An 18,514-nucleotide genomic window follows, 5' to 3' on the forward strand; every position below is an offset into this window, starting at 1 on the left:
TGCGCTGATGCAGCTCGCTGCGTTGGACAGGCTGTAGAATTATTGCGTTGAACTTTTGGAAGTTACATGCTCAAGGTCACCGTATAAGTGAATTGTGTTTCTTCTGCTGTTGTAGTCTCGTTGGCCTAACATAAGCTGGAGAACCAGAGACTAGAGAATCTTAAATTCAGGTTATTTCGAGAACGTGTAACTTATCAGCCTAGAATATGTTGTAAGAGCATCTCTAGCAGAACCCTTATATCGTGGACCCTTAAAATCATTACAAGGACCAAGAAAAATGTGTTTTAAGGACCGATTTTAGCGGCGGCCGAACAGATCACGTATAAACAACCCGTAAAAAAACATATTCTTTGATTATATCGGACAAGCCCACAACTAGCCCACTTTTTTATGGTCATCCTCTTACTCAAGCCAATTTGAAATCGACACATACCGTAGGACAAAGCGACCATCGATGGACGGGCAGATGAGGAAGACGAGGGGTGGCCGCCGGTGGACAGACAGGCGTGGAAGACGCGGGGCGGCTGCCGGCATACGTACGGACGAGGAAGACGTGGGGCGGGCACTGGCGCGCAAGCGGAGGCCAAGGCGGCCGGGGGACGCAGGCGGCGGCCGGACTCCTCCGTTCACCATAGCGAGCTAGCTAGCCGCGCATCCATTCAGCTAGAACTAGCTAGCTAGCTCCGTTGGAATCGATTCAGCTAGCCAACTCCGTTAGAATCGATTCAGGTAGCTAGATAGCTCCTCCGTCGAGAGAGGTGCAAGCGGGCGCGGTGGATGGGCGGATGGCTGGTGGGCACGGTGGCCGAGGCCGATGGCCGGTGGGTGCAGCGGCTGGGGCGGGCGGCCGGGGACAGACGGACGGGAACAAGCCATGAAGTTCCGATGGTAGTTGGACTCCCACCAACGGGGCGTCCTCGGGTTGCCTCCGAAATCCTTATTTTCACGGGTTTGTGTGAGGATGTTTTTCACGCCCCTTAATTTTTTTACATGCCGGAGTTGTTTACAAGTTTTATTCGAGTTGCTTTTCCGCCTAAAACTGTACACCGGCGGCTATTTTACAATTTCAAGCGTTTTAAGGGGTCTGCTAGAGATGCTCTAAGGGTATCTCCAATGCTAACCCTCAAACCACCCGCAATCGTCTGGACCGCTCGATTTGAACGTGTAGTGCCACCCAATGCGGGCATGTATCGGTTCACTCGGCGGTTAAGACATATTTTTCCCGTAAGACGGAGACAAACTAGGGGCTTTGTGGGCGTCTGGACCACTGTCACGCCCGCGTTTGACAACTCTGGCCCATCAAAACCCCTCTCCCACGTGCTTCCCACCCTAAACAGTCAATGCTGCTCTAGAGCACCAGTGCCGCATTCATGCCAGCCAGAACGGATGCGACCTCTCACTGCTACCGGCATTGAAGCGACGCATCGGCGGAGAGATCGCCGACGCGCCGCATCCCGATGTAGGTGGCTGCTCGGCGTTCAAACGACGCCCGTTGGTCCGTCGCCCCTACATTAATGATATGCGGTTGCTGAGCAACCTACTCCGGCGCTACCCGTCCGCCCGTCTCCTGCCTACCATTGACCTCACCGTCGTGGCCCATTGCCATCTGCCTGCTATATAAACTCTAGTCCTGGACATAGGCGCAGTCATCTTCCTTCGGTCGCTTTCTCCACTCCGCACCATGCTTGTAGAAGAAGGAGATGGCCGCCATTGCTGCCGGCTGGCAGGCCAACCAATAGACGGAGGCTGACGATGCCCCGATGGAGGACGAGGCGGTCCCACCCTTCTCGCCGGTTTGTGTGGGCTTCACCATCGGTGAGGCCCGTGCACACTACACACACATGCTGCAGGAAGAGGAGGAGGCCAAGTCCTGACAGGCGTAGGCCGACTAGGCCTACAACCTTGGCCTCCTCGAGGAGCACCAGCGCACAGAGGAGCAACTCGCCATCGACACGGCAATCGTGCCGGACATGGACATGGCGAAGCAGGAGGCACTGGTCGACTCCTTCCCCCGCCCGCGACATCTGCCGTGACCGCTGGTTGTACTGCCTCCACCAAGGCGGAATTGGCGGCCGCCTACAGGGAGTTCGATGAGGTGGTGGATTGATACATCTCCATCGTGTCTACTTTTCCAAACACTTTTGCTCTTGTTTTGGACCCTAATTTGCATTATTTGAATAAAGTAAGCCAAACTGACGTTGTTTTCAGCAGAACTACCATGGTGTTGTTTTTGTGCAGAAATAAAAGTTCTCATAATCAAACACTTTCTAGAGATATTTTATGGAATAAAATAAAAAATGCTGGAATGAAGATCCACCGAAGGGGGGCTACCTGTTGCCCACAAGGCAACAAGGCGCGGACACCCCCTAGGCACACCCTGTTACCTTGTGGGGACCACGAGGCTTCGCTAACCCTAATCTCAAATCCATAAATACCATATTTCCGAGAAAAAATAAGAGAAGAAGTTTCATCGTGTTTTACGATATGGAGCCGCTGCCACCTCCTTTTCTTCATCGAGAGGGCTGATATGGAGTCCATTCGGGGCTCCATAGAGGGGGATTCATCACCATCATCATCATCAACCATCCTCCATCAATAATTTCATGGTTCTCACCATCGGAAGGTAGTAATTGATTCATAGGCTTGCTGGACGATGATGGAGTTGGATGAGATTTGTCATGTGATCGAGTCAATTTGTTAGGGCTTGATCCCTATTATCCACTATGTTCTGAGATTGATGTTGCTATGACTTTGCTATGCTTAATGCTTGTCACTAGGGCCCGAGTGTCATGATTTCAGATCTGAACCCTCTATGTTTTCATGAATATACTTGAGTTCTTTACCCTATCTGCTACTTATATGCACTTGTTATTGTTTTGATCCGTAGAACCCAAAGTGACAATAATTGGGATACTCTTCGGGGATGACTATAATTCAAGGAGTTCATGTATTCACCATGTGCTAAAGCTTTGTTCCGGTTCTCTATTAAAAGGAAGCCTTAATATCCCTTAGTTTTCTTATGGACCCCGCTGTCACGGGAGGCTATGACAAAAGATGTCATGCAATTCTTATTATAAGCATGTATGACTATATATGGAATACATGCCTACATTACATTGATGAATTGGAGCTATTGTGTATCGCTCTAGGTTGTGACTGTTATATGATGAATGTTATCCAACACAAATATCCATCACGGATCCAATGCCTACGCTTGTCGTATATTGATCTTTGTTAAGTTACTTTCGTTGTTGCTGTTGTTACAATCACTACAAAACTGCTACTATTACTGTTGCTACTGTTGCCATTGTTATCAGACTATCATACTACTGTGCTACTAAACACTTTGTCGCAGATATTTAGTTCTCCATGTGTGGTTCAATTGACAACTCAACTGCTAATACTTACAAATATTCTTTGGTCCCCTTGTGTCGAATCAATAAATTTGGGTGAAATACTACCATCGAAGACTATTGCGATCTCCTATACTTGTGGGTCATCAAGACTTTTTTCCGACATCGTTGTCGGGGAGCATAGCTCTATTTGTTGAGTCACTTGAGAATTATATCTGTTGATCACTATGAAGAGTCTAAAAGGTGCTAAGACTAAGATCGTACCCTCTAAGACGAAAGGAGGTAAGGAACTGCCATCACACTCTACACGGACTCTGTTTGATATTGATTTGCTGAAAAGCCAAAAACAAGCAAAAAGCAGCAACTGCCAGCGGGCACTAGGTTAATAGGTTAATCCCAAAAAATAATATAGAATTACATAATGAACATCCAAGATTGATATAATAATAGCACAGAACAATCAAGATTATAGATATGTTGTAGACGTATCACCCATCTCATGCACCCTAGAGAGGGTGCATGGAGGCAACCATGCTTGGCCTGACCACGAGACCATGTCCAAATATGTTTAAATTTTCAAAATATGTTCATAAATTCAAATTTTGTTTAAATTTTCAAAAAATATTTAGAATTTCAAAATTTGTTTATTTTTTAAAAATATCCAGGATTTGAAATTTATTTAAATTTTCAAAAAATTCAAAAATTGTTTGAATTTCCAAAAATGTTTACATTTTCAAAAAAAGTCAGAATTTTAGATTTTGTTTAAATTTTCAAAAAAAATTAAATCTTTGTTCACATTTTTTCAATTTTATTCACCATTCAAAAAAAGTATTTAGAATTGGAAATTGTTCAACGTGTCTAAACACATGCAGGCTGCCAAACAAAGTCTCATCTCAGCATGTCTCAGCACATACACCGCCGCCAAACAACAACAACAACAACAACAAATGCATGGACTCAACATGTCTACACTCGGCATGTATCATAGGAGAACAACTAGGCTTAGGTCCATACATGCTACCAAACACGCCCTAAAACTTGCGCCTAAAGTATTGGTGCCTGGTGCACATTAAATCCGTCATCACTGATTACGGCCGTGGTAGGTAACGTCCATGCTCACGGAGCTCGATGCTTGATGGTGGTGCTTTAGTACTCGATGAACGACACGTGTTGTCCCACGTGATTAAACCAAGAAGGTACGAGACAAGACTGTCGGTGTATTTTGCGGCGCGTGGGTTGTCGTCGGTAAAATTTAGCGTATGAGGCAAAACAGGCTGCGTGCAACAACACAACACATGTTGCAATTTGAGAAAAGCTTCGACAATTATACTACCAACGGTGAAGCCCATCCTTGTCTTTTTGCTGTGTCGGTCTAGGTTGGTGTGGGATGATGCACAGCCGGCTGACCCTGGCGTACATGGCAGCCGGCGTGTCTAGTTTAGATGCCATTTTGGCCTAAATGATTCCGCATCAAAGTTGATGTACCATTTTTATGGGGTTGTTACCCGTGCAAGTTATGTACCCATATGTAATTAACGTTTATTTTCTATTTTTTCTATCATGCATTGTAAACTAGCTCTAAAAAGAATCTAAAGGTAATTGATAATCCAGATTCTCTTTGTACGTGTGTTGTCAAATCCAAATATTATTCAGATTGTGATATTTTGGATGCAACTCTGAAAAAAGAGCCTCGTTCACATGGCAAAGTATTATGTCAGGGATACAAACACTAAAAAGAGGTCATATATGGAGGACTAGTGATGGTTGCCGGATCAATGTTTGGGATGATGAATGGATCCTTATAACTCACCTAACAGGAAAGTGATCACACCTCGTGGAGGCAATTTACTATCAAAAGCAAGTTATTTCATTGACCCTGTTACAGGTCATTGAGATGAAGAGTTGGTTTCCACATTTTGGCAAGTTGATGCAGCACATATCCTTGCGATTCCGTTGCCTAAATTTAATATGTTGGGCTTCGTAGCATGGAACTTGTGCAATAGCGAGAGATTCTTAGTGAGATCGACATACTTTGCGGAGTGGCACGACCAATATGGGCATAAAATATTAGGAGAAATATTGTCGGACCCTCACGGAATTCACCAATATGGGGGATGATCTAGAGCTTAAGTTGTCCTGCCAAGGTTAAAAATTCCTTTTGGTGAACTTTGTTAGGATCGCTACCATGTCAGGTGACTCTGGCTAACTAACATATATAAGTCAATGGACAATGTCCTACATGCGGTATAGGAGCGAAGGATACCGAGCATATGTTATTCACTTGTGCAAAATCTAAAGAGGTATGGCGGTTACTGGGTTTGGACTTTGCTATTGATAAAGCATGCGCCATGGATCATGCGGGAGAAGTTGTGCTAAATATTTATTGCTACATGCAGCTGAAGAATGTGTGGTCGTTGGTCTCGAAAATTCAACGGAAGCAATTGCTATTGGTTCCTGGTATTTATGGTGGGAGAGGAGAAAGTTAGGGCATAATGAAAAGGTTCAGGAACTTAAGTTCATTTTTTTGGAAAAGGAGGTTAAACCCCCGGCCTCTGCATCAATCGATGCATGCAACCATTTTTATTAATTATTTCACAAAGGTCTGACAAGAACATACACCAATCCACCCGAAGCCACAACTCACACCTACAAACTCGATAATGTGGAGTGCTCTCACTCCTCATATCTAAAAACGGTGTCGTTGCCGATCCATCCACATAATGTATCGGGACCAACAACTGGTCCAACCTCCCTAAAGCGCATACCACATGCACACGTTTTAGAAGCCGCCATCATCATTGGTTGCTAACCTAAGTTCATAGTAATGGCAATCAGAGCTTTGATTGCTAACTATACTATGGCAAGTGATGCAAAGGCGACGATCAAGCGACATGTCTGGGAAAGACCAAGGAGCAACTATGTAAATCTAAATATGGATGGGGCTTTTGACCCAGACTTACTCAAGGGCTTGTATGGCGCTGTCATCAGAGACTCGAATGACAAATTCGTCACGACAAGAAACGGGGAAATCGATTAGTGCAGAGATACGTTTATGGCCGAGGCACTGGCCTTACAATTTGGTCTCAATTTGACAACTATAGTCGGGTGTAACCGCATAGAGGTGAACTCCGACAACATTGAGGTGATAGAAACAATGAAGAACGGAGGTCGCTCTTTCGGTCAATCGGCGGCAGTTTTTGATGATATATATCATCTTGCGTGTGATTTTCTGGAGCATGCTCCTAAATAGACTAATTATGTTGTCCATGATTTAGCTAAACTAGTTAGAAGTAAGATGTGTGCGGGATGAATAGAAAATCTATTCTTAGAGATTGGTGATACTCTTGTAAAAATATAATATGATGCTCATCTTGCAATAAATGTATTTTGATGTACAGTAAAACACACACAAGGTGTCTTAAGTCGCTCTAGCAGGTACTAATAAATTTTAAGATGACATGCCGGCTCAATTTTCCAGGGATGCTCATAGAGGCAGGATGTGCGTGTGTGCATTCATAAAGATGAGTGTATGCGCATGTATGTGCTCTATACTGTGTTAAAAAAACCAGTAGCAGGCTTGCATGTCAGCTTTCAAAGTTTTCCAAGCCAAACTAATCCTATAGCCCCTAAAAAAAGCAATCCTAGCCAGGACTAGCTCACTAGCCACAATGAGTAGTAACATAGAGTGATAACATGTCCATGTTACTACTCTATGTTACTACATCTATAGTGGGGAGTAACATATGTGAGGTAACATGCAATATTTCATTTATTATGCTATAGATTCATCTTGTTTTGATATGTATGATGTTACTTAGGGCATCTTCAATGGTTGTAAGATAGTTGTTGGTAGATTTTGCCACCTAGGATTTTTGATGATGTGTCATATAATAAATGATGGAAGAGAGAAAGGTTGTATGTACATGAACCAACACCCTTTGCACAAGCTCCAATGTAGAATGAGAGAGCATCTTATTTATTATTTCACATCCTATTAGGCAAACTACATACAATCCATTGGAGTTGTTGTATATTAAGGTGTTGGTTGATGACATGTCATATTTTACCAACAAGCTAACATACAAACTGTTGAAAATGCCCTTATACTAGTAGTAACTAACTATATTATTATATGTCCTTTTTTCTTCATTTATTATTTGTCACATCATCTATTTTATCTAGATATGTGTGATGTTACTATCTATATTATTCCCACTATGGGTAGTCTCAGCTGATCCGGGTTCCAACGAATCCCCGGGAAGGCCCCACCTGGCACCCTCGCACGGGCGCTACCACTTTCCCCCCGCCCTGCACACGCGGAGCAATCTGGCCACGCGCACGCGGGATCTTCCCCTGCCGGGCGCCTAGCTAGCCTAGCAACGCAACGTAGCTCCAAAGAAAAAAGAAGAAAAAAGCTAGCCCAGCAACGCCAACCAACTGCAATGATTCTCCCCCACTCCGCGCACAGACCCAAAAGCAGATAAGGGAGAAGAAAGCCGCCACCTAATAATGTCCTAATCCCCCGACCTCCTCCCCTCGATCGAAATTCCAATTCCAAGGAGAGAGAAAAAAATAGCAGCGCCTGAGAGCAACGGTGCGTGCGTGCGTGCGTGCGAGGTAGCGGATCCCCCGGACGGGCGGGTGGTTCTAGGGTTAGGGTTTGCGGCGGCGGCGGCGGGGCTGGGGACCGTGCGTGCGCCTCCTTCGACGGCGAGCCGGATGCTATGCTGCTAGGCTGCGGGTCGCTCTCCTCGTGGGTGCGCCGCCTCGTCGCCTGCGTGGGGTACGACTCCCTGCCTATCCACCTCGCTCCATCTCTCGCTCGCCTTGTTCATGCCCGCTGGGCGCTCTGCTGCCGCGCGATTGCTCCGTCTCAGGTTATTAGAGGAGACCTGTATCGTATCGCGCGGGAAGTGGATCGGTGCTCCCGTTTGGTTTGGATGATTTTGTGATTCTCGGTAGTTTCTCAGAGTTTAGTCTACCGCTATGAGACCAAGGTGATTTTTTTTTTTTGGCGTGTAGGCGGTCGGTTGCTGCGGTTCATATGATGAAATTTGTTCATGATAGTGGTGCCAATCTGCAATGATCTCTGTTATTAGATAGGTTTTAGACATGCATTTAAGGTCTCTGTATTCACTTACCTGATAAGCTCCTGTTGGTCAGAAATAATTGGTTACCGGGAGGGGTCAGCTGTTTGAACTCGACCTGAATGATTGCTTGATATGGTACCATGTCTTCTTGTTCGTGGTCATTACCTACCCAAGGAATGTTCGGTGGTTTTCCAGCAAGTCTGTTTATAGACTGATACTTTTGGTCTGCTGTTAGATTCCTTGTAGCTCCTTGTTCTTTCCTGCCCCTGAAGCTTCCAGACAGTGGCTTTCTAGGGAGGTTTAGCATAAATCTGCTTGCACGGAACAGCGAAACATAAATCGATGTTTTGCTTGGTCCAGTGATATTGAATTTTGTATTTGCTTGCGGAACTAGAAAAGACAAATTATCAGTCCTGTAACTAGTTGCTTAGATTGGCTGATATTTCTGAGTAAACTTAAGCTTAAGAATGTGAGTATACTGCTGAGTATTATCATGTACTCCCTCTACCGAAATACATGTCGTTGGAGTAGCTAAAGTTCAGCTACTCCAACGACATGTATTTCGGTACAGAGGGAGTAGTATATATTTTTCCTTTGCAAAAAACATAGATTCAACTTCAACATATCTAGCTAACAACTTTCCAAATTTTACGGGAATGCACCAGAGTTGCTGATGTTTGCCATGCGCTCAAATATCAATATGATAACCTTCGTTAATTACTGAATTCCAAAAACAAGACATTTTTGGATATTGTCAGTAAGTATGTGCAGATCTAGTGTAGCGTCTTTTTCACCACACCGAGTATCAAGTCCGAATGAGCACTTATTCTTAATCCAGTTTTAAATGTGCATAGAATCATAACTGATTCGATATCAAATGAGAGAAGTTTCAAATGTTTTAAATGAACACATATTCTGTAGATACTATTTAAATGATTGACACACAAGTTAGATTTTGTATTAATGTTCTGTTTAATGCATACTACCTTGCCTTAATTGTGGACATGTTTCATGTAATCACAATGGAAAACCAGGCAACTGCTGTAAAACCTTATTATAAGCTTGGAGTGGAAGTGATCTCACAATAGGTTTTACACAAGCATTTTCTTGTTTCTTTTTTTTTTTGCAACTTCTCTCAAATACTTGGTTCTAATCATTTATTGGTCAATCCTGGTTTGCAACAGAGCAGAAATTGTTTTGGATGTGCGAAGTCTACTCCTATAACAGCTGTTGATGAGCCTTCTAAAGGTTTAAGGATTCAAGGGCGCTCGATAAAACATCGTAGTTTGTCTGAAGATTTTTGGAGTACAAGTCCACGTGAAATGGAGAACAGTGCCTTGCAGTCGCAGCGTAGCATGTCTTCCATCAGCACAGCAGCACAATCTAGTGAGCAGCATGGAGCTGGAAGTAGCAGCAACCCAAATGAGTTTGTAAATCAAGGTAAAAAAAATCGAACCTTCCACAATGCATGGCCCTCTCACTTCCATATACCTTCAGTTAGGTTATGGCTTATAGCTAGTAATAAATAATTATGCCAGCTAGATTATTAATAAAATTATAAAGATTTGTTTTGTTTCTTTGTTACCATCAGAAGATAATCATCTAATACACTATGCTCCCTAATTTTGGAGCTCTCCTATTAAATTGAGGTGTTCAATTTTGGATTTAGTTCATGTTTTGACTGTGTCAACTATTTCTCAATGAGCTCTTTCATTCAATTCAGGTATTTAATTTTGAATTTGATTCACGATTTTGATTGGCTCCACTATTTCTCAAATTAATTGGTAGCAACCAGCCTGTAAAAACACATCAGTCCCGTGCAGCCTCTCACCATCTCAAAAAAAGAAGCGCCAACATCTGAACTATAACACTAATATAATACATGCGTATAGTACAAGCGGCCACCAACGCAAGAAACTTTCCCACATAAGTATTGGTTGATTAGCAGATAACATACAACCACACCGCCAAGAAAGCTCACTAAAACACTGCATTATAAAAGAAAACACTTCATCATCTTCCCCACGCGACAAACCAACTTTTATCTTTATATGAAATCCCAACAACAACAATGGTGCAGCGAAGCGCGCCCAACCCTTCTAGTAAACTTAAATGCTGGGTTGAGTATACTTTATTCAGGGATCCTGATGCTATGCTGTTGTTTTTCTAGAACAATCAATTATCTGATAGTAACAAAACCGTCAGTATCAGAGAATGCCACAAAAACACATGATCTGTGCGTGAATGTGGACCTTACTGGCAAGCATGTAAAGACCGGCATCAACATTATACCATGTGGGAAGGTGTTGGTGATGCTAAGGCGTTAAAGGTTTTATTGCATCATAAATACGGGAATTGGCAAAATGAATATAATATGAATTGAGAAAACCTTGATCCCCTGCCTGAACAAATCAATATATAAAATCAGCGTCAAAAGATATAAAACATGAGAAAAGGCGATGGTAGAACGAAAAGGACAACAAGAAACACAGCTTCACATATGTAACATGTGCAGCATCAACAGGTCCTCTGAATTAACTGAAATATCCAACCGCAACATGATTGAAGGAAAAGAGGTTCCCAGAGTATGCAAAAATCTCTTAGCAAGCAATACATAAATGGAGTAACAAAAGCACTCTCTTTGTATTGTTCATCTTGATCATCAAACAAGGACTATTATTTCCTTGACACACTATGTCACGATGTGTTCACAAATGATAATCTTATATGGCTATACGCAGTAGTTGTGCTGACTTTGTAGTGATGTTACTCTATTTATGACTAATTGCTGTTGTTAGCTGTGCTTTATGATCTTGAAATTGCTGACAGTGGCTACTCAGCCAGCCAAAACTCTAGCTTAACCGACAATATATTTTTTCTAATTCTGTAGGCCTTCTACTCTGGAATCAGACTAGACAGCAGTGGGTTGGAAACAGAAGGTTTAATTCTCAGCGTCAAAAGACCCGGGAGCCAAAAATAGGGTAACTTTCATGCATTTCATTTGTTCTAATGGAGCCTAAAAGATCTTGAATATTCGGAAGATTTTGCAATAACCAAAACAGTCTACTAGTCTATCATAGCATTAAATACCTTACCTGCTTGAAGTTGTGTACTCAATTTCTGGCATCCTCCTGACCGGCTATCATAATTTGTGGCGCACTTTGATTCGAGGATATATTATATGTATCATCAGTCTGTTGGTTTTGACTAGTGATTTCCAAGAGTGCAGAATCTTGTGTAACACCTTTTCTGGAATCTCATGTAAACTTTGAAGTATTAGACATTAGTTTTAGTTCCTGGTGGTGTCTTTTTTGCAACAACTGTTTGAGATTGGCGCTGGTCCCTTTGTCATGCATATGCCTGTTGACTGTAGTTGGAATGCTACATATGAGAGCCTGCTAGGAAGCACCAAGACATTTGCACAGCCGATCCCTCTTGGTGTAAGATCTCCTGCAAACCTCATAGCATGTTACTCTTCACATTTGTCTTTACTTATCTTTTTGGTTTTCCAATGGCAGGAAATGGTAGATTTCCTCGTGGACGGCTGGGAGCAGGAGGGCCTATATGATTAGCTGCTTAATTAAAGGGTGGTGGTATTTGTCGGGGGTCTCGTTGTTAATCGCTGGAATGTACTCAACTTTGGTTTAATCAAAGCGTGTGGGTGATGAATGTGGATTATCCTCGTGACAGGATGGCATCCCTTTTTCTTTTAAAGTAAATGTAACATATTTTTGTCCTACTATGTTTATTTTTTTACATTTAGCATTGTGGTCTCCCCCTGCCTAGTTTATGTGTTTATTTACATTTATTTAGTACCCCTCCGTCTGAAAACACTTGTCATCAAAATGGATAAAAAGGGATGTATCTAGACGTATATTTATTTAGTACTCCCTCCGTCCGGAAATACTTGTCATCAAAATGTCCCTTTTTATCCATTTTGATGACAAGTATTTCCGGACGGAGGAAGTAGCAGGAAACGGTCTCGGACTAGCAGAGTTTGTGATCTTTTTTTAGGTGAGAGTAAGGAATGGAACGGGACTTTGGTGCGGGAGATGTTCTGGCCAAATGATGCGGAGGAGATTTTGAAGATAAAACTACCCAAACGGAAGGAGGATGTGCCGGCTTGGCACTACGAATCATCCAGGCACTTCTTTGTCTGAAGTACGTACAAGCTGGCATAGTAATTTGAAGCAGTCCGATGAAATCAGACCGGAAGTAGTATTGTTTGGAAGGGCGACAGGAATACGTGGAACTTGGTGTGGAATGTTAAATCCCTAGCCTCTGATAATCTCGCTACAAAGCAGAACAAATGGAAAAGGAATTTGGAAAGAGATATATGTGGTATGGCGGATGAGAATAGTTTTCTGCTGTGGCTAAATGTACAAAGGCCTGGGCCTTGTGACTTTGTGAGATCAGATGCGAGGGGTGGGGATCTTTCGGAGGAAAGTGTTTTCAAATACATAGTTCTGACTGCCTCTGATCCTCCTCGCCGAGATCAAACCGAAGTAGCGTGGCTTGGTCCTTTTACTCTTTTGGCACAGTTGGTTCTCTACGAAACGATGTGGTGCACGACCAAGGAAAACTCTCCAAAATCAAATCGAAGTAGCATGGCTTGGCCTAGACTTCTGGCATGGTTGGTTCCTACAAAATGATGTGGTCCACGACCAAGGAAAATGCTCCATCATGGATTCTTACATCGATAATGCTACACTTACGGGCCGCTGCTACGGACCAAGCGATACGCGCTGATGTGGAAACGTCCACGTCATCCCACAGCCCACCCCCCTCGAACAGAAAACAGCAGAAAAATTACTCGCGCACAACAGCCAGACCGTCCGCTCATCCCCTTTCTCTCCCGGGCGACGCGACGGCGACGGCCGATTGCTGGCGGCGGAGAGGATGTTCCCCAAGATTAGCGGCAGCGTGACATGGCGAGGGTCAGCGCGCTCAGTCGTACGCGGGCGGCGCTCACGAGCTCTTGGTCTCCGGCGGCTGCGGCGCGAGATCTTTGGTCTCCGGCGACGGCGGCGCGAGCTATTGGTCGTCGGCTGCGGCGGCGCGAACTCTTGGCCGGATTGTGCCACGGCGAGGTCCTCCATTGTTGTCATGTCGAGCAACTAAAATCGCAAATATCCTGCATGTTGTGTGAAATTGCCCATGTCCCTTGGTTGTCTGATGATGTTACTTTTTGCTTGACAGATTCAGAGTTGTGTTAGATGTGTGATGAAACAGTACCACACAAGATGCAAATTCTGATAACAGAAGCTAAACAAGCCAATATATTGTTCAATCTTGCATCATCAACACTATCATATGGTTGCCTGTGTATATCTTGTCAGGACATGTCATCTCTGCAAACAAGTGCAGACTCAATCCTTCTCTGAACATACCATCAGCTAGTGCCCTCCCTGTGAACATTTTCAGGATCCAGCAGAATTATCCAAAAGCTGTAAGCATCACCAGCAGCTGATGCAGAAAGGGCACAAAATCAAGGCAGTTCAGTAAGAAATATGTCTGTTGGAAACATCCCTATATATTGTTGTTGTTCCGTGATGTTGTACACTGTAAACATATCTCCCTATTCAGGGATTTAGTTAGCCACGACTGACTAGCACGTTCGTGCACTCATGTACTTGGCTGAGATCAATACAAAAGTGGGTTTCATCATATTCTTGCCTCTTACATTCTGTCATTGTGTTATTGAGACTGAAAGAGTATTTGCTGCTGATGTTTCTGCTAGGATCGACATGAAAGAATCACCTAATCATTTGAACTGGAACTGAAAGTGGAATCAACTAATACTTGAACCATATAACAGAGACAAATTCAAGTCCCTTGGGCCGAAACAAAATGACAAAACATAAATCCGTCTACTTTTCTAGTGCCCTGGTGCCTATCAGGTATCAGGTATTACATTAAAGTTGACAAGTTCATACAAAATATTGCATCCAACATCTTCAAACTACGTAAATCATGTCCAAACTCTGGTCCATCATATCGTCGAGCCCTTAATTTTCATTGAAGTGTAATGCTGCAGAATTAGGCACTACAGTCGATCCTTGCTGAACTTGAAACAGCATACTTGTATATTCTCTGAGAATTTGGGGCATAACCATTGTCCATGAACCTCCAAGTGATACTGTAGTTGATCCTTGGGGTGGATTTATGTCGCCATTGGTAATGCCCAAGTCAAATGATTTCTGCTCCAAAGAAAGTGATAAAATTACATGGATGTTTAAGAGTTTACTAGAAATAAAAATGTGAGAAATAAGCATACCTCAGCCATGCTACTACAAGTTTGGTCATCTTGTTCTACAATATCATCCTGTGATGATTTCCTTTTTTTATTGGACATTTTCTTTTTCAAATTCATGGAGCGAGCTTGAAATAAATACTTAGTAAGAAAACACGCACGAGTTTGGGTTATTATTTTCACAGAATAAAAACATAATATAGGGAGAATACCTTTTGTTCAGCTTCCTTTTGTGCAGCCTTCTTCTCTTCTTGTGCAGCCTTTTTCTTCTCCCTTAGTTCAGCTTTCTTCTTCTTTTCATTTGCTTGACGAATAAGCTTATCAACCTTGGATTTTTTTCTCAATGAAGGAGGACGTCCAACACATCTAACAGCTATTGGACTTAGTATAGTTTTACTTGTTGTCTTCCCATCAGAAGGCGCCTCTTCCTGCAATTGATCTTTTGGTGCACTAACCTGATCCTTATTATTTTCAGAACTTGAGTTGCTAGAGTACTTAATTTTCAAGGTGCAGAGATCTTCAATCAATGAATTGCATGAATCATCTGACATGGCGCCTATCTCTGCAACTGGGTAGAAACTGTTGCACAATCTATCAAAACGATTTGCAACAGGAGTATCTTCCATGCCGCCATATGTGCATCTGATGAAGTTATGTTTTCTTTTCACATTTTTTCTCCACCAATCAAGAATGTATTGTGGAGGAACCTCCTTGATTTTCTTGTGAGTGAGCACACATAACACATGCCTACAGAGAATCCCCCTGAACTCAAAGTGGCGACATGGACACTTAACTTCAAACTCTTCCTCACTGAATTGTACATGGTACACAATATCTTTTCTCCACCATTTTTCTTTGTCAATCAGCACATCCTCAGTTATTTCATATGTTTCCATTGCCCTTTTTTTTTATATTAACTTCCGATCACAATACATCTTGTGTGTTAGCTCTTCTTGAAATTCTTTGAACTTCGAATTTGTATAGATTGATTGAAATTGCTTCTCGATATCAAAGTGTGTGATGCAAGGTATGGTTGAATTGAAAGAGTTGAAATCAGCAATATTCTCCTTCTCAACTTTATCACGAAGAGCATTCTCATATTGGCTAACAAAATGCTTCAATGTAGTTTTTGCATTAACATACCCATCGAAGAAGGCATTCATACTCTCACTACGTTGTGTAGTAGACATACCTGCCCAAAAGGCATCTTTCACAAATACTGGAACCCATCGGTGCCTATGGCGGTAAAGCCCTTTAAGCCATTCGTTATCACCAAGATCATACTTCTCAAGCATATGCATCCAAGCAACTTCAAACTCTGTAATTGTTAATGAATCATAAACTGCCTTGCCAATAGCAGCCTTAATGTGATCATACTCATCATATCCACCAAACTTCTCGGGTATCTTCTTCATTATATGCCACAAACACCATCTATATCGAGATTCTGGAAAAACTCTTTCCACACCATTCTGAATTGCTTTTGCTTGATCGGTTACAATAGCTTTTGGATGGAGATTTGACATACATGTGAGCCATGCTTGAAATAACCAAACAAATGTTTCGGTATCTTCATTTGATAATAGAGCACATCCAAGCAAAACTGATTGTCCATGATGATTCACTCCGACAAAACAAGCAAAAGGCATATCATATTTGTTCGTCAAATATGTTGTGTCAAAACTAACGACATCATGAAAAGAGTCATACACTGCTCTACTTCTTGCATCAGCCCAAAAGACATTCCTTAGTCGAGATTCATCATCAAGGTCCATGACACTGAAAAAATTTGGGTTGTCGGATTGCATCTTGACAAAATAATCACGAACCGCTTCAGCATCACCTCTGCCAAGTTTCAACCTTCTTGTTTTCTCTAGAAAATTGCGAGCATTCTTCTCACCAAAAGTTAGGTTCTCATGACCATTTGCTTCCACAACAAAAGAATTGAAATTCTTGTTTACTCGAATTCCAGCCCGGTCATTCAGCTCAAGCCTTCGCTTCACATGGAAGTCTAACTTTTGGTTGCATCTGAATAACCGAGACTTGTGTGGACTTAATGTATGATTATGATCTAAAATGATAGTTGAAAGATGAAACTTCCCATCAGGACCACGGATAATATTGATTTTAGCTTTACATCCTAACCCGGTTGTTGGATTTGGTTTCAACATATTTCTTGATCTGGACTGAGTCTTACCATACCGAGAGCACGAAAGTGTAAGATACTTCAGCTGTCCATTATCATCATTGTTTGAGCTTCTTCTTGTCACACCAAAGCCCTTTGCTTTAGCGTAGTTGTTGTAGTACTCTCGCACCTCATTCTCAGTATCAAAGGTCATCCCCAATTTAGGGTCTCCAAGTAAGGCATCTGGTTGAGCTTCACCAAGGTCATGTTCAAGTTCCACATTGCTTTCATTCCGTTGCTTATTGGTGTCATCATCGCTTGAAATCGACATGTCACTTGATTCTTGAACACCACCAGTTCCATCATCCATTTCTATAAATCAAGAAAACTTTAAACATTATTATTGTTCAAAGGCAATATAACTAAACTGATAGGGGATGGTAACATATTGTAGATTCAGAGACATGTAGATTCAGAGGCATGCAGATTCAGAGGCATGTAGATTCAGAAGCTTGTAGATTCAGAGGCATGTAGATTCAGAGAGAAGAAAGGAATATAAGAATCGATCAACATACAGTAACATCGACCGCACGGTCAAGAAAAGCTAGATAAAAGGTGCAGATATTAAACATAACAAAATATTGGGGCAAAACACTCACCTCCTCTAGTCCCCGAGCTCGCCCAGGCACACAAGAGCTCCACCCCCAGCGTCATCCACGTTGTCGAAGCTTTGACGGTGAGCAGCTGCGACGACAGCAGCTGTTGAAACGAAAAAAATCAATCGTAATCTGATCGAGAAAAGTTAGATGGAAGATGCAAAGATTGAACAATGTTGGGGCAAGAACCTCACCTCCTTCAGTCCTCAAGCTTCGACGGTGACCGGCTGCCACGACAGCAGTTTAGGCTACGACCTGCTGCGACAACGACGCCGCCTGACCTAGAATCCCAGCGGCCATCTGTTCAATGTGGAGCGAGGGAATCCGAGCGGCCCGTCTGGAAAACGAGGAGGCGGCAGGCTGTTCTTTTCTTTCGAGGTAGAAGAAGGCGGACGGTCTGGCTGTTGTGCGTGAGTAATTTTTCTGCTGTTTTCTGCTCGAGAGGGGTGGGCTGTGGGGATGACGTGGACGTTTCCACATCAGCGCGTATCGCTTGGTCCGTAGCAGCGGTCCGTAAGTGTAGCATTATCGTTCTTACATTGTGGCTTTTTCAGGTGAATGCCTCACTATTGATGATAAGGGAAAGAAGCCGGTTCATGCTACTGATCCTCTGAAGTGCCAAATGTCAGTGCTGAACAAATTCGGACTAGGTCAAGTGGAAAATCTAGATGGATTAAATCACCTGATGTATGGTTCAAAGTTAACACGGATGTTGTGTTTGTGGCCAATACGGGTGAAGCTACTGATGGATATATTATACTCCATGTCTGTGCTAGTCTTGAAGAGGCTGAAGCTTTGTGCGTGCCATTGGTCCGAAGGCTGCTCTTGATATGGGTAATGAAGAGATCATAGTTGAATCTGATTGTGCTGTTGTCATATCAAACATTTATGGCTCATGTGATCCCTTTAGCAACATGGAGAGAGCATTGCATGGTGATTAGGGAACTTCTGCAAGATAGATCAAGGCTCCGTTCGGTATAGATCAAGGCTGCATGGCCCTGTTTTTTTTTTACTTTTTCTTATCAGTGAAAAGTCAG

At 42.8% G+C, this 18,514-nt stretch overlaps 2 protein-coding genes across 3 annotated transcripts; one reads left to right on the forward strand and one right to left on the reverse strand.

Moving 5' to 3' along the window:
- Positions 1–7,723: 7,723 nt before the first annotated feature.
- LOC125512227 (uncharacterized) lies at positions 7,724–12,228 on the forward strand. 2 transcript variants are annotated; one of them, XM_048677322.2, is made up of 5 exons: positions 7,724–8,136; positions 9,628–9,883; positions 11,334–11,424; positions 11,817–11,883; positions 11,962–12,228. In XM_048677322.2, the coding sequence occupies exons 2-5, from the start codon at positions 9,766–9,768 to the stop codon at positions 12,013–12,015; spliced, it is 330 nt and encodes a 109-aa protein (XP_048533279.1). In that variant the 5' UTR covers positions 7,724–8,136; positions 9,628–9,765; the 3' UTR covers positions 12,016–12,228. The 2 variants fall into 2 exon arrangements, with proteins under 2 accessions (XP_048533279.1, XP_048533278.1); XM_048677321.2 differs by having other exon boundaries at positions 7,726–8,136; positions 9,633–9,883.
- Positions 12,229–14,223: 1,995 nt separating this feature from the next.
- On the reverse strand, positions 14,224–18,267 carry LOC125512226 (protein FAR1-RELATED SEQUENCE 6). The gene is given in 4 exon segments (XM_048677320.2): positions 14,224–14,643; positions 14,909–17,193; positions 17,481–17,580; positions 17,672–18,267. Coding segments are annotated over 3 exon segments (2,532 nt in total). The 5' UTR covers positions 17,536–17,580; positions 17,672–18,267; the 3' UTR covers positions 14,224–14,451.
- Between the last annotated feature and the right edge of the window lie 247 nt (positions 18,268–18,514).

This window comes from Triticum urartu, chromosome 6A, assembly GCF_056163025.1.
Source record: "Triticum urartu cultivar PI428250 chromosome 6A, HENAU_Tu73, whole genome shotgun sequence".
NCBI lineage: Eukaryota > Viridiplantae > Streptophyta > Magnoliopsida > Poales > Poaceae > Triticum > Triticum urartu.